Source organism: Malaclemys terrapin, chromosome 16, assembly GCF_027887155.1.
Source record: "Malaclemys terrapin pileata isolate rMalTer1 chromosome 16, rMalTer1.hap1, whole genome shotgun sequence".
NCBI classification, from domain to species: domain Eukaryota; kingdom Metazoa; phylum Chordata; order Testudines; family Emydidae; genus Malaclemys; species Malaclemys terrapin.
The window spans coordinates 26,576,214-26,592,516 of NC_071520.1; the positions used below are offsets into that span (position 1 = coordinate 26,576,214).

The 16,303-nt window shown below is 42.8% G+C and overlaps 1 protein-coding gene across 1 annotated transcript in view; it reads right to left on the minus strand.

Moving 5' to 3' along the window:
• The window catches only part of KDM2B (lysine demethylase 2B), a 164,356-nt gene extending 148,280 nt beyond the window's left edge, over positions 1–16,076 (minus strand). The window contains exons 1-4 of the mRNA XM_054006986.1: positions 15,781–16,076; positions 14,378–14,522; positions 10,681–10,759; positions 2,208–2,254 (exon numbers count right to left, since the gene is read on the minus strand). Of these exons, the coding sequence (XP_053862961.1) occupies positions 2,208–2,254; positions 10,681–10,759; positions 14,378–14,522; positions 15,781–15,831 (322 nt within the window). The 5' untranslated portion in view covers positions 15,832–16,076. The remainder of the gene's footprint in view (positions 1–2,207; positions 2,255–10,680; positions 10,760–14,377; positions 14,523–15,780) is intronic.
• Between the last annotated feature and the right edge of the window lie 227 nt (positions 16,077–16,303).

The window sequence follows — 16,303 nt, forward strand, 5'->3', positions numbered from 1 at the left end:
GGCACCACCTCAATAGAAATAATTAATAATTAACAATAATTAATATTTCAGGATATGAACCATCCCTGTGAGGTATTATAGCTATATGACCACTCTACCCTCCACTGAAATACAGCAACTCTGGGATAAAACACAACTGTTTAACAGAATAAAGTATCACTATGTAATAATTTAGGACAGGAAGTAAAGAATAACATATCTCTCTTAAATTGCAGGGGGATTTAGATAACACATAATTATCTAGCTTATATGTATGCAGTGTTGTTGTAGCCATGTTTGTCCCAAGATATTAGAGACAACATAGAATCATAGAATATCAGGGTTGGAGGTGAGATAACATGGGTGAGGTAATATCTTTTATTAGACCAATTTACAAAAATTGCCATGGAATTGTTAACAACAACAGGGATCTTGGTTTTTTGTTTCATTCAGAAGGCAGCACCTCTAGCTTAGGGTTGCCAACCCTCCCGGTTTTGCCTGGAGTCTCCTAGAATCACGCTCTATCTCCGGGAGATTTAGGGCGCTAACAGTCTGGCACAGCAGTGGGGCTAAGGCAGGCTTCCTTACCTGCCTTGGCTCCATGCCACTCCCAGACATGGCCAGCACTGTCCCTGTGGCCACTGTGGGGGCAGGGGGTCTCTGCACGCTGCCCCTGCCCCAAGTGCTGAGTCCACAGTTCCCATTGGCTGGAAACTGCAGCCAATGAGTGCTGCGGAGGCAGTGCCTGCGGGCAGCAGCACGCAAAGACCCCCTCCGCCCACCCCCCCGCCTAGGAGCCACTGCAAGAGGGATGTGCCAGTTGCTTTCGGGAGCTGACCGAGGTAAGCGCCAACCGCCTGATGCACCCCAACCCCCTGCCCCAGCCTAGAGCTCACACCCAAACTCCCTCCCAGAGCCCGCATCCCCTCCCATACCCCAACCCCCTATCCCAGCCTGGTGAAAGTGAGTGAGGGTGGGGGAGAGTGCACGACGGGGAGGGGGTGAAGTGAGCAGGGGTGGGGCCTTGGAGAAGGGGTGGTACAGGGCTTGGCCTCAGGGAAGGGGCAGAACGGGGACAGGGCAAGGATCTTTGGGTTTGCACGATTAGACAATTGGTAACCCTACTCTAGCAGTGCAGCATCCTTGAAGACAGTCAGAGGGCACTAATTCAATACTGATTCAGAGGGAAAGTGCCACCTATCAAATCACCAAAGCTATTTCATTAAGCTTCTTCACTTGATCTCTCTTAGAGAATTCCCATCAAATCACTGACCCAGCCTAACCCTGGATAAGCTTATGAGGAGTTCACAGCACAAGGTGATATGGCTATCACCGTGCTTTAAAAAAAAAAAAAAAAACAGTTGCTCAACCAATCACAGCTACAAGCTCAACAAGTGAAACTGTTGCTTTCCAAATAACAGGAGTACTTGTCGCACCTTAGGGTAGGTCTATACTTACCTCCGGGTCTGGCGGTAAGCAATCCATCTTCTGGGATCATTCCTGGAAGTGCTCGCCGTCGATGCCGGTACTCCTGCTCCGCGAGAGGAGTACGCGGAGTCGACGGGGGAGCCTGCCTGCCGCGTCTGGACCTGCGGTAAGTTCGAACTAAGGTACTTCGACTTCAGCTACGTTATTCACGTAGCTGAAGTTGCGTATCTTAGTCCGAAGTGGGGGGTTAGTGTGGACCAGGCCTTAGAGACTAACAAATTTATTTGAGCATAAGCTTTCGTGGGCTACAGCCCAGGTGCCGCAAGTACTCCTGTTGTTTTTGCAGATACAGACTAACACGGCTGCTACTCTGAAACCAAGATAAAAATAGGAGTACTTGTGGCACCTTAGAGACTAACAAATTTATTTGAGCATAAGCTTTCGTGGGCTACATCCCACTTCTTCGGATGCATAAATAAACATAGCAAGATAAAAATGTATTTGCAGTTAATTACTGGTGCCATTTGGGTGGGAGGACAGGTATCTGATACCCATTAGTGTAAAGCATTCACCTTACTTTCAAGAGGACATTTATACAGCATGTGGTTCACAGCTTGGTCAGCACAATTGCTAATAAGGTTTTTCTCCTTTTTCATTTATGAACTGCTTCTCCATTCCTCCTCCTAGATTCTGTGAGTTATCACGTGTCTACAAACATATCTGGGCACTTACACCAAGTTAATATTTAAAATCAATACTGAACTATATAGAGTTAGTTCAGTAAATTCAAAACAACTTACCCACTAATAGCTTCACATCTCTGACAGTGAAATCCCGGTCTGGCATTCTATAATTAGCAAAAAAAGCAATGTTAAATGCTATCAAAGTATGACCACATTTTCTTTACAAGGATAAAATAGAAATAAGATTATGGTGTTATTTGTGGATATTGCAATACACATGGTTATTATTAGCAGGGATCAAGCATGGTTTCTCTGAGCAATGTGGCCAGATTTTGTTGTTTTTTTTGAGGGGGGAAGAGAGGGAGTGATATCAAGACATATTATTGGCTTTTCAAGGTTAGTTTGGTTAGCACTAGTACCAAAAAACTGTCTTTGTTCACAAGTGGGGAGTCTGCGCTAGAATCCTGCTAGCAGCAATTACATGTGGTCAGGTCTTTTGACAAAATCTACACTTCTATTGCACCTTCCAGTTGACCATCTCAAGCACTTTGCAAACAATTAGCGCTCACAATATCCCCATGAGGTAAGTGTTATCTTTTTGTTCCTGTGATTTGCATTCTCTCTGCAAGGGCCCCATAGCTGTGGAATTCACTATCTCCCTTGTCTGAAACAGAACCCTGAAGGTTATCAGATTGGGTCATTTGCAAGGCTCAGATTTTTACCCAACCACTTGAAAATGGGGAAGAGGAGAACTGTTTAAGGACAAAGGGGATTTGAGGTGACTATTTTAAACTAGTGCGCTTGACCACAACATAGAAATACTGTAGATATAAGGCACCTAGAGCATATGGATGGGTGCCCTTTTTAGTATTTGTATAAATCATCATACACAAATAAAATAAAAGACAAGCCTGACGAAGAGGCAAGTGGGCAAATCCAATCTGCTGAGAACTCCTACTGCCCTAGCACAAGTGAGTAGCACTTATGGAAACAGACAAGGTAGAGGAATACCTTCCTTCCCTTCAAAATGAAACTATATGCTCAGTACTTTGGAGAGGACACCTAGAGTTGGTTTGTTATTCTCTACAACTCCTGACCATGTCATGTGCCAGAGTGAGAATTCCACAGTGCTGAATGCAAAGTGAGTGGTCAATTTTGTGGAGCCCACTTCATGCTAGATTTATATCTGGGAAGTCCAGCTTTAATTTACACCACCTCCACTGACTGCTTATACCTCCCTCTGTAAGCTTTGATATGCTGCCACAGAAGCAGAAATCCCTGCTGCTCCAAACATACCCTTTTCCCTCCTATTCCACCCACCATAGATGCTATGCTCAGCCCTTGCACAATTATGACTGATTTACTCCTGCACTGTGGCACAAATTGCAGCTCCTCGGACTTCCAGCACCGTCTGTGCCATCAGTAAATACCATCCATTTGTCAAGTCTGATTAGAAATCCAGAATGTCAACAATGGGGTTGGGTGGAGGGACAGAACAGCTACTTTTTCTTTGCAATATCCTTTTCATTTATACTGCAGCTTGTAAAAGAGGATCTCAAAGTGCTTCAAAAGCATTGAGGCCATGTCTACACTAGAGACCTTATAGTGGCACTGCTGCAGCTGTGCCGCTATAAGGTCTCACGTTTAGCCACTCTATGGCAACAGGAGAGAGCTTTCCCACTGGCATAATTAAACCACCCGCAATGAGCAGCAGTAACTATGTCGGTGGGAGAGCATCTCTCGCCGACATAGCGCTGTCCACACTGGCGCTTCTGTCGGCAAAACTTTTGTCACTCGGGGGCATGAAAAAAAACACACCCCTGAGCGACATAAATTTTGCCGGCATAAATGCTTGTGTGCATAGCTACTGCCACTCATTTAGCTGGTTTTATTATGTCGACGTGAGAGCTCTCTCCTCTTGACATAACACGGCTACACAAGCGCTCTTACATCAGCACAGCTGTAGACATGGCCCGAGTTAACAAAACTCACACAACCATATGAGTTTGGTAAGGGATATATAAGGATCCCTTTTCCTAACACCAAAATGAAGCCATTCCTAGGGTAGACCACAGTTGTAGAGAAACACTATACAACAGTTTAGAGCAGAGAGAGAAGACTACCGTATCCAGCTGAAACTGCAGGAGAAATTAGGGAGGCAGAATGTAATTACCTGACTTTGAATTTGGCCTAACATTAGGGTTAAAACACCAACATAAAATACGATCCTTGGGATCTTTACTGACCGTAAGTGTTCAGTTTCAGTTTTCTGTTTCATACAAAACATGTCACCTCCAACAAAACAGTACCTAAATAATATGATGTGTATTGATATAGATGCACAGAGTAGAGTACCAGCTATCAGTCATTAATATTTCCTCCTGATATGACTGATGAGCACCTTCAAGGGTTCTCACAACAAAATTTTTGGTGACCTCAGAGTGTGGCCACCAACTCTTGCTGAGTAACAGAGGGGTAGCCATGTTAGTCTGAATCTGTAAAAAGCAAAGAGGGTCCTGTGGCACCTTTAAGACTAAAAGAAGTATTGGAGCATAAGCTTTCGTGGGTGAATGCCCACTTCATCAGACGCAAGTAATGGAAATTTCCAGAAGTAGGTATAAATCAGTATGGAGATAACAAGGTTAGTTCAATCAGGGAGGGTGAGGTGCTCTGCTAGCAGTTGAGGCGTGAACACCAAGGGAGGAGAAACTGCTTCTGTAGTTGGCTAGCCATTCAGTCTTTGTTTCTATACTGATATGGCTCCAGTCATCATCTGAAATGGTCTGTCTTTCATTTTACCCTTTATGTGAGGGTTACTACTTTATCCTCATGCACAATTATTCCAAATTTGGTGACAATATATACCTCCAGACCAGTGGCACCGCCATGGGCACCCGCAATATGCCAACATTTTTATGGCTGACCTGGAACCACGCTTCCTCAGCTCTCGTCCACTCACGCCCCTTCTCTACCTATGCTACATTGATGACATCTTCATAATCTGGACCCATGGAAGGAGATCCTGGAAGAATTCCACCATGATTTCAACAGCTTCCACCCCACCATCAACCTCAGCCTGGACCAATCTATACGGGAGGTCCACTTCCTAGACACCACAGTACAAATAAGCGATGGCCACGTTAACATCACCCTATACCGAAAACCCACGGACCGCTACGCCTACCTTCATGCCTCCAGCTTCCACTCCGGACACACCACACGATCCATCATCTACAGCCAAGCGCTGAGGTACAACCGCATCTGCTCCAACCCCTCAGACAGAGACCAACACCTACGAGATCTTCACCAAGCATTCTCAAAACTACGATACCCACACAAGGAAATAAAGAAACAAATCAACAGAGCCAGATGTGTACCCAGAAGCCTCCTGCTACAAGACAGGCCCAAAAAAGAAACCAACAGAACTCCACTGGCCATCACCTACAGTCCTCAGCTTAAACCTCTCCAACGCATCATCAGTGATCTACAACCCATCCTGGACAATGATCCCTCGCTTTCACAGACCTTGGGAGGCAGGCCAGTCCTCGCCCACAGACAACCCGCCAACCTTAAGCATATTCTCACCAGCAACCACGCACCGCACCATAACAACTCTAACTCAGGAACCAACCCATGCAACAAACCTCGATGCCAACTCTGTCCACATATCTATACCAGCAACACCATCACAGAACCTAACCAGATCACCTACTACATCACCGGCTCATTCACCTGCATGTCCACCAGTGTTATATATGCCATCATGTGCGAGCAATGCGCCACTGCTATGTACATTGGCCAAACTGGACAGTAACTACGCAAGAGGATAAATAGACACAAGTCAGATATCAGGAATGGCAATATACAAAAACCTGTAGGAGAACACTTCAACCTCCCTGGCCACACAATAGCAGATGTCAAGATAGTCATCTTACAGCAAAAAAACTTCAGAACCAGACTCCAAAGAGAAACTGCTGAGCTCCAGTTCATTTGCAAATTTGACACCATCAGATCAGGATTAAACAAAGACTGTGAATGGCTATCCAACTACAGAAGCAGTTTCTCCTCCCTTGGTGTTCACACCTCAACTGCTAGCAGAGCACCTCCCGCTCCCTGATTGAACTAACCTCATTATCTCCATACTGATTTATACCTGCCTCTGGAAATTTCCATTACTTGCGTCTGATGAAGTGGGCATTCACCCACGAAAGCTTATGCTCCAATACTTCTGTTAGTCTTAAAGGTGCCACAGGACCCTCTGTTGCTTTTTACAACTCTTGCTGGAGGCCACTCTGACAATTTTTCCTAAAACACTTAATTAATTTTAGGAAAAACAAATAAATATGCAAATATACATTGTAATTTATTTATGTAGGGTTTTGCAGACTCAATAATAAAAATAATGTACAGTTGTCTCTATTCTTTACTGGACCTAAACAGAATAGAAACACATATAATATGCTTTGCATGTTTTGTTTTTTTGGTTGTTGTTGTTTTCAGACTTGCTAGCTAGTAAGCCTGCTACTGTGAAAACTGATAGTCGTATATTTGTTAATATCACTTTTCACAGGGCTGGAGGATGCAGTGGTAGTCAGGGCAATGTTGGGGGGTGAGCCTGGGGCTGGAGCCTGGGGTCCCCCTGCACAGCTAGGGACTGGAGGAGGCAGTGGGGTCAGAGGCAACATGGGAAGGCGATCCCAGGGCCAAAGCCTGAAGCCTGGCAGCTGCATGGCTAGAGCCTGCTGCCCACCACCCCAGGGCTGAAGCCCAAGCTCCACCGCCCCTGGGAAGATGGAGAACACATACTGGTTCCCTGCTCCTACAGTGTTTGGGGCTCCAGAAGGGGGTAGGGACCAGGCCCTGGGGGAGGGGCCACTGCTTCCCCCCACCCCTATCATCACCCAGGAGGCTGTGGCCGCAAGAAAAGCCCCTGGTAGCCACATGCGGCCACAGTGGCCGCATTCAAGAAACGCTATAGGTGTTCCTTAGGGTACGTCTTCACTACCTGCCGGATCAGCGGGTAGCAATCGATCTATCGGGGATCGATTTATCGCGACTCATCTAGACGCGATAAATCGATCCCCGAACGCGCTCCCCATCGACGCCGAAACTCCACCAGCACAAGAGGCGGAAACAGAATCGACTGGGGAGCTGCGGCCATCGATCCCGCACCATGAGGACGGGAGGTAAGTCTATCTAAGATACGTCGACTTCAGCTAGCTGAAGATGCGTATCTTAGATAAATCCCGCCCCCCAGTCTAGACCAGCCCTTAGAAAGGTCTCCAATTCATGTACTGACCTGGGCCAAGGCTGGTTAGCTTGTGAATTCTGATTAATTGCAGCACAATGTGGGTATGATTGCCAGATGGTTAAAAGAGACAATATGTCTTTTCAGACAGCACCATCTCTCCAACTTACAATCATCTTACAACTGCCAATGATCATGGGAGTGTCAAATTGTTCCAAATAACTCCCTAAGGAAGACAACGGCTGCTAAAAGATCATGACTTGTATTTCCTGCTTCTGACCACTAGAAATAACAGCTCATCCTGGTTGGAAATATGAGATGGAAAAGCACCAAGGTAATTTTAAAAAAAAGAACAGGAGTACTTGTGGCACCTTAGAGACTAACAAAATTACAAGGTAATTTTGTAACTTTGCTTTCATTCTTAATAATCTCCTCATCAATTATGACACTTCCTGCTCTTCAAGAGGACGACCATACACGGCAACAGAATTGTTCAAATACCCTTTGTAGATCTGCCAGCCACAAACATGCAAGCTGACGGTTTAACAGCAAACAGAATTGGAAGTACATAGCAACAACTATTTCTAAATGTCACATAGATCTAAAACTATTGTATACAGTGTGTGGAGTATTAACAAATGATACATACACACACAAATCTCTTTTCATCTCAAAGTGTCTGGCATACTGCAAATAGGGATCATTTCATCTACCAAACTACTAAAAAGCAGCCCCTCTGGGGCAAGATACAGCAATGCGACACAAGCGTTTGGGACAGGAAGTAAATAACACTGTATCATTTGAAACTGCAGGGAGAATGTAGATCAACAAATGTGTTTATCTAAATGTGAATTGGGTGAAGACACTGGGGCTAAAATCTTGACTCTAATCTTGTAAAAAATATTTTGGAATTACAGACAAGGCTGGCAATTATTAATGTTGCCCAATACTTCCCATTATAAGATGCTGTTTTCAGTTGCTTACTTCCCATTATAAGATGCTGTTTTCAGTTGCTTATAACTTTGTTGAACTTTAACTGTTTTGGTTGAAATTTTCCATGTGGGGTCTCTGCCTCAGGCTGAATTTTTCTGGATAACTTAAGCCCAAATGGTTAAGCCATTTCTGAGAAGGAGGCTAGGGAAAAATATGTAAATCCTGTTGACTTTTTTTTTTTTTATTAAAGGTCTTGTGCCCCCATGCTTTGGAGCAGGGACTTGAAATCTGGCCTTTGTTCAGAAATGTGTCTTTTTCTGCTGCTGTGAAAATTTCCTCAAATTTGGCCGTTAGTTACAAGACTTTGAAAAACAATTACAGTTTGGTAAATGCTCAGTAGAGACTCCTTAGATTTCAGTAGCTAAATTCCCCAAACATTCAATCTGGAGGACGAGCCAGAAGTGGGAAAGAGACAGGACAGGGACAGGGACATGGCAGGAGTCTGACTTAAAAAGGTTTCAGAGTAGCAGCCGTGTTAGTCTGTATCCGCAAAAAGAACAGGAGTACTTTTGGCACCTTAGAGACTAACAAATTTATTAGAGCATAAGCTTTCGTGGACTACAGCCCACAAGATAGACCAGAAGAGTCTGTGCCCACTCCAGAGCACGGACTGGAATCCAAAATTCTTGAGTCTCACCATTCCTCTGCTTACAGCAAATATCTGTGAAACCCAAGGTGAAGTGTCCTATCCTCCTCTAGTGCTGGTTTAAATAAAGAATGACAACCTACTACTGCTATAAATGACTTCATTAGCTAAAGTGGGAGAGGTCTGTGTGTTGATCTAAAGATTCTAATCCTGATAAGACCCATGTCGGTGTTAATATGATGCCACCTGATGGAATTTCTGTTTTTATTACTTGTTTTTTTTTTAAACCTAGGAAATTACACACACACACACACACGCTTACATTAAAAGAGTATTAAGGTCGCAAAGTCAAACACTTAAAAATTAGGAAATGCCAGAATCAAGGTGCCTGTGCAACCCTAATTTGGCCCTCTTGTACATATGCATTATAATACAGCTTTTAATTACATGATCACATAGTATTTTAATGCAATTTTTTTGTATGTTTTATATATATATATCACATACCAACTACTCTTGGCAAAAATAAATATATATACTTAGAAGTGCAAATTTAGATGAGATGGAATTATATTATTCCACAGAATACAAAATAACAAAAATGTACTTATGTATCTCACTCCTAGCATTGGAAATTAATATAAATTGCATTTCTAACATTCTTTTGACCAAAAGGCAGTCAATCTCAAGTACATATTTATACTTCCTTCAAGAAATTCTATTTCAAGATAACATGTAAATCAATGCACATTTTAATAAAAAATTATATTAGAACCTGGGATTTCCCATAAGAGGCAAATCAATACACCTGACCAAATGTCCAGTGGGGATTCCCTTCCAGACCCCTCCATTTAGGCCCTAATCTATCAGATTTGATTTGTGCCTATTTACACATCAAAAAATTACCTAAACTCTTTAAAAATCTAGCCCCAGTTCTTTACTCTAACAACCTCTGACTGTGAATTCCATCTGTTGGCAGAAGCTGCACAGATGATGTGCTTAGTGTTGTAGGAGGGGGAAATAAAATACAGCATCAGTTAGCCAAGTGCCTTTCCACTAGAAAAGGAAAGAGATACTAGAATGATATCAGTAGCTGGTAAGGGTCAGAGAAACTGGCTAGTCAAGTCTGGCTGTTGGAGACTAAGCTCATCACAGCAGACTAGGGCACACATGCTCCTTCCCTTTGATAAGCATTAAAGTGAGAAAAATTCAAGTCAGAAAAATGACTACAAATGTTATCATGGGACTTCCTATGTATTCTCTCCCAAACATTTCCAAATCCAGTTCAGAATCCAAAAGATGTTTTTTCTAACCACTGCCTCTGCAAGCTCCACCTGCAAGCTGAAAATCATACTACATTCTTTCAATCTTAAGGCTTTACCAGTAATAAAGATTCGGCAACTTAGCTGACAGCTCATTTGTCCTGTGTGAGGCAGAGTAGAATGTAAAAGTCAAAATTGGAGAAGTGCATATTCTGTCATTAGAGCACAGACTGGGAGCTGGAAACCTGGGGTTCTGTTTCCACCTTTGTCCCCGACTCCCTCTGTGATGGTGTGTACAACCACACTGTAGCCACTTAACCTTTTCCTCCCTCAATCTGCTCATGTGTAAATTAAATATAATCATCCTACCCGCCTCCCATGGGTGTTGTGAGGCTTAATGCTTTTAATGGATTTGAGTTCCTCAGATGAAAGACTATATATAAGTGCAAAGTTATAATTTTGTAAACATTTACTAATAAGTAAGATTTTGTTGTAACTTACTTAATTCCCAGTCCATCTTTACTTCTGAAGAGAAGGGGAACCCTGAGAGCTTCTCTTTGCACATACTCAAAAGTAAGATCTGTTTGAATATTTGAATAAAAAACATAATCAATTACAATGACATTCTCACTTCACACTAGATTTTGTCAAGATTCACTATTTTAATTTCTGCAGCAAAAAAAGCTCACTATCACTTAAAGAGAACTGCAAAGAGAGTGAACATTTTAGGTCAAAAGCAAAATCTGAGTGATTGACAATACTCTCCCAGCTGCTCTCTATTTTTCCTATTCACTGATGCATATAAAGCAGAATGCATTCAGAGATTCTCAGTTGTCCTAGGTTGAGAAGCCCTGGTTATGATAAAATGCTGAATTAACACTTACAGCAAATTCACAACTAAGCAACTGTTAAGAGGCCTGGCACGTACAGAGGAAATATAAGGATCAAGCTATATATTTGGGTTTTAAGAAATATACTGTTTCTATTGGGCTTTACAGAAGTACAGTGTAAGGCCCTGATCCTACAAACACTTACGCACATATTACTTTACACATTAATAGTCCCACTGAGTTTAATGGGACTACTTACATTTGTAAAGTTATATGCAGTTTTGTTGTAGCTATGTCAGTCCCAGAATATTACAGAGCTAATGTGGGTGAGGTAATATCTTTTATTGGACCAACTTCTGTTGCTGAGAGAGACAAGCTTTTGAGCTACATAGATCTCTTCCATTTATAAAATTAAGCATTTTTAAAGTTAAGCAGGTGTGTGTCTGCACTATGGGGCTTATAATTTGGAAATCTTATTGTAATTTCTGACACAGTTAAGATGATGAGAGGGAGGGAGGAAATCTCTTTTCAATAGAAATTATTAATTTAATGCCAAAATAACTAGAACATTGGACACAGATTTGGTTGTCTGTACACTGAACAGTATCACATTATTATTTCATTCTGAGGATTAAGCTGAACTGTTAATGTTTATATGCAATGGTTTGAAATGACATATGTTATACCTGAAACAATGGTGTATGTGATTCAGTGACTAGTGAAAAAGTGACAAGCATTGATGGGGGGGGGAGGGGTGCTTCAGGAACTCCATAGTCTATTTGGACTCTGCAGCCATAGAAGTGAAATTAAATCTTGAAGTGGCCGCATAGCACCTACCTGTGATTGTAATCCTCCTTCCATACATGAGAGTAAGTCCTATGTAGCATCTCTAAAGGATGCCTTGCATATAATAAATATGTAAATAGCTTAAAAATAAAAACACATACAGTTTGTCTCCTCAGCAATCCAAATATAACAGTTCTAAACATCCAGCTTATACATAACCACTTTTAACTGCTTAGGAAATTTCATTATCTAAGAACATCCTTCATGGGACTCTGCATGAGATTTACCATCCTCAGATTTACACACCTTGTGTTTGTTTACTATCAAAACAACTGTAAGGGGGTGAGGGAAATCATTAGTAATTTCCCCTTCTTACTTGTTTCTTAACCTCTCTTTTTACAACACTTGCCCTCTTTTATTCAATTAGCAATGACAAGAAGTGTGACTAAAGCATCCCCACCTAGAGCTGTCAAATTAGACCATTGTTTATCTTAGTATTATTTTACTAACTTTTAATAATTGCACTTGTTTTTAGAACAGTCAGAATACAGCTTCCATAATCTATTTTTTAGTCAACTAATGGAAGACACAAAAGGTATTTCTCCATTAGCAAAAATATCATAATTTATTACTCGATGTATTAATACTAAAAATATTCATTTGGCTTTAGCAACAAATTAACTAAAACACACACAAAAAATCTTTTGAGTACGGCACTCTACATTCAAGACAAAATTTGAGTGGGTGAGAGGTGTCAAGGATAAACATTAGTTCAGGAAGCAGACAGCAGATACATAGCATATTACGCTAGTGAACAAGTAGCATTGGTAGACTCTGTGTTCAGGCCAAAAATCACACTGCAGCTTTGCAGCACCTCTGAAGAAAACCTCCAACCCACATTCCTGGCCAGGGATCAAAGAGGTGCTACCATGAAAAATAAAAACAAGGAAGCAGATGATTAAGAATATTCAACCGATTCCATGTGTTAAGATATCTTGATATTTCTACTCTCACTCAGCAGCAGGATCACCAAGTTTAATATTTTTGCCTTGGTTACATCCAATTCTTGATTTTATAGAAAAATTAAAGAGGCAAAAATGAAAATGGAGCAAATAAAAGTCTTTACGAAGACCCAACAAAGCATTCAAATCTCTTGCAGGGCTGAACAAAGTAGACATAGACCAAAACAAAGTAACAAAAGACACTCATTTATTTTCAACTTCCCTAGCAGGGGAAAAGCTACCCAAAGGTCTCAAAGCTGCTAAGCAAGAGAAATAGTGGATTGTAATACTGTTAGCAAGTAGCAATGAAAGCAAATTAAGAATTTGGGAGAGAAAAGTAGAATCCAATCCCCCTCTGGAAAATTACTGAACATTTTTAGAGCTAAGGAACAGGTGTTGGAGGGGGAGACTTCCCCACAAAATAATAAATTGTCAAGAAGGCAGACATGATTTCCCTCACCACATAAGTGGCTCTTCTGAAGCAAGTTAAAAGTGTCCATTGCAAGGCTAAGCTTTGGAAAAAGAAGAAAATATTCTAAATTAAATTAGTGGTTCGATTACTGTTGCCATCTGATGAGAAATACAGCCAAAGCTAATAATTGGACATTACTGAGATAACTGGTTCAGACTGTGGTGTCCCCAGTGGGGTTGGATTTTGGAAGGAAAAGTGGAATTTGGTGTCAATTTTAGTAACAGCACAGTATATAAAGTTGACCAGTTGCAACAGCACCCCTCAATCCATCTGATCCCGCTAAGAAACCAATCCCCTCCACATCCCTTCCCAGCAGGCAAGAAAGCTGCTAACTGCACTGGCTGACTTCGATTATTTATTACTTTGTAGCTAAATCACATAAGCAAATCCAGGTCGTTTGGAGGGGCAGCTGTAATTTAATATATGACATAAACACAAAGAAGTTATTTACTCTAAAAACCCCTGACGCTAGAGAACCGGATAATCAATTGCATCCCTTGAAACTGACAAACTGGAAGCAAATGGGACCTTGATTCAATAGGGGGCGGAGAGGGAGAAGCTAGAATCACCATGAGGCTGAGTGGGGGCTGGGGTTTTTCTGCGGCTCTTTTCCACGAACCTGATTCCCTAAAATATGGGAAGCTGAACTGGGGTCACGCTGATAGGCTGGGCTGAGGGGGGCGGGAGACATTGGGGTTTCTCTACAAGCTACATCCTGATACACTCATGTCATTGTCAAAGCAAGAAGTTGCACATCCGTGACCAGGTTACATGGGAATGATGTGAGCAGACCCAACGCCCGTACCCACCTCTAGCTACAGAGGCAATGCACACAGAAACGCATATATGTGTTTATTTCCTGGCTAGGTCCAAGCTAAGGCCCCAGTGTGCAACACCCAACCCACTACCCCCTCCCCTGCTGCTCGGCCTGGATTCGTCACCGGATTCCCTGGAATGGGGGATGCAGGCGGGAAATACGAAACAAACCACAAACTGCACGTGGAGACACCACCAGCTTCTCTAGAGCAATCAAAGCAAAGAAGAGGCACCCACCCATTCCACTCCCACCAATTCAAACACATTCATCCCTGAAACAGCCAGGCATTTACCTTTCCCTTCCATGTCACGCACGAAATTCCCATGATACTTTTGACTCTTTAATTTCTCCTCCAAATTAAAACTCCTGATGCAGACAATTTCCTCCACGTCCGAGAGGTCCTCATTCTCATCGTATCTCCTTCTACCAATAGATCGCTAGAAAACAAAGCAAATAATATAGACCGGGGTGGGAAGTGGACTTTGGGAAAGGAAAAATGTATCAACTTTGGGGATATTTGGATAAACATGGTCTGGGAAAATAATGATCAAGGCTGCAAAATTAACAATACTTTATACAACGTGAGCTTGAGTACAGAAGAATCTCCACTCCCTTTCTCTTTATAACACCGTACTAACCCAAAGTAGCAGGTGTCTGGCTGCAGGAGACCTTTGCACTATTTTTTTTTGGAGGTGGGGGATATTTCTAAACGCCAAACAAGTGAAGAGATTACACAAATCACTAATTCACAAAGCCCAGTACTGCTGCACTTTGCAAGACCGTAAAAAAGTGAACGGCAGGCAGCCAGTATTTGTTTGTTAACACATCGTGTCTCCGATCATTTGTTATTATTTGTGTAGGATATAACTAAATAATTTCGCATAAAATTCTCCATTTACTCTGATACACGCTATTCAGGTTGCAATATTTACATAACCCAAGTGTTTCCATAGTCACACCGGAAGCCACGATTTAAAAACAAATTGCATTATGTAACATTATGATTTATTTGCGCTTCTCCCCCCCTTGCAATGATCCACGTTATTTCTGTTCAATCACAGGCTGTGCAGTTTAAGGAACAAAAAAAGGGGGGGTTCAGAGGAGAAAGGGCAGGAATGAGTTAAATGCACGATGAGGGGTGTGTATGGAGTAGGCCCGGGTGAAAACAGCAGAGGCCGGTGCTGCTGTTGCGGCTTCCCCCAGAGCCAGCGTGTAACTTGTTAACAGCAGCCCCTGGTTCTCCGGCAGGGACACAAGGCAGAGCCGCACGTTCACACACACAACACACTCCGCATGCAAACACCCGCCTGCAAAAGGGAGCGCTGGCTGTACACAAAGCTAGCTCCCTTTGGGAACCAAATACACCAGCTGCCTCCATTGGGGTTACTCAATTCCAAGCACTTTACAATCCAGATCTCCCTCTCTCTGTACATATATTTAAAATCCCCCCAGCAGCTAGCCCTAGAAAAACACACTTCATCTGTACAATCCTTTACCAACAGAAAAAAAGAGTATTGTCCCACCCTCTCCTTCCCCTCACTTAAATTCCACCCCCTTCCCAAGTGTTTAAGCTGATCTCTTGCAAACTAAGTAGCTCTGCTGCCTATATTTTACATGCATTTCTCCCTTTGCAAATAATTAAGCAAAATCAATTAAAATGTACAAATAGGAAATAGACAGAAGCCAGCTACACACCAATCTTCTTCCAGAGTCTTTCTCTGCCTCCATTTTTTTGGAGAGTTTCATCTCTTAATTGTCAACAGTTCCTGTCCTGCATTTTTTGGCCCAAATGGGGAGGAGGAAAAACAAAAGCCATCCAGGTCTCTCTAAAGTTTTGCAATTTTGCACCAGCACTTTTTTTGGGGAAGGGGGAGGGAAGGGGAGGGGGAGTCGATGCGTTTTGCAAAGTCCTAAGGAACCATTTTCAGACACTGAGTGTGGAGTGGGGCGCAGGCGTCATAATCCCCGGAACGTAAACATTGTTGCCGATCGCGTTCGGGGAAGGGGGGGAGGCCCGGGGGAGGCGGCGGCTGCAGAGGGGGGTTGGGGGGGGGGACCAGATTGCACCCAGCGCTAAAGATCGCTGCTGCCGCCGCTGCTGGCTGGCTGCTCATATTGGTGTGTTGTTGTTAGGTCACGAGTGTGCAGCAGGCATTGCACGCAGGCGCTGACTCACTGAGCTGTTTGTTATGGGGAGAGCTGGAGTGTCAGGGGTTGG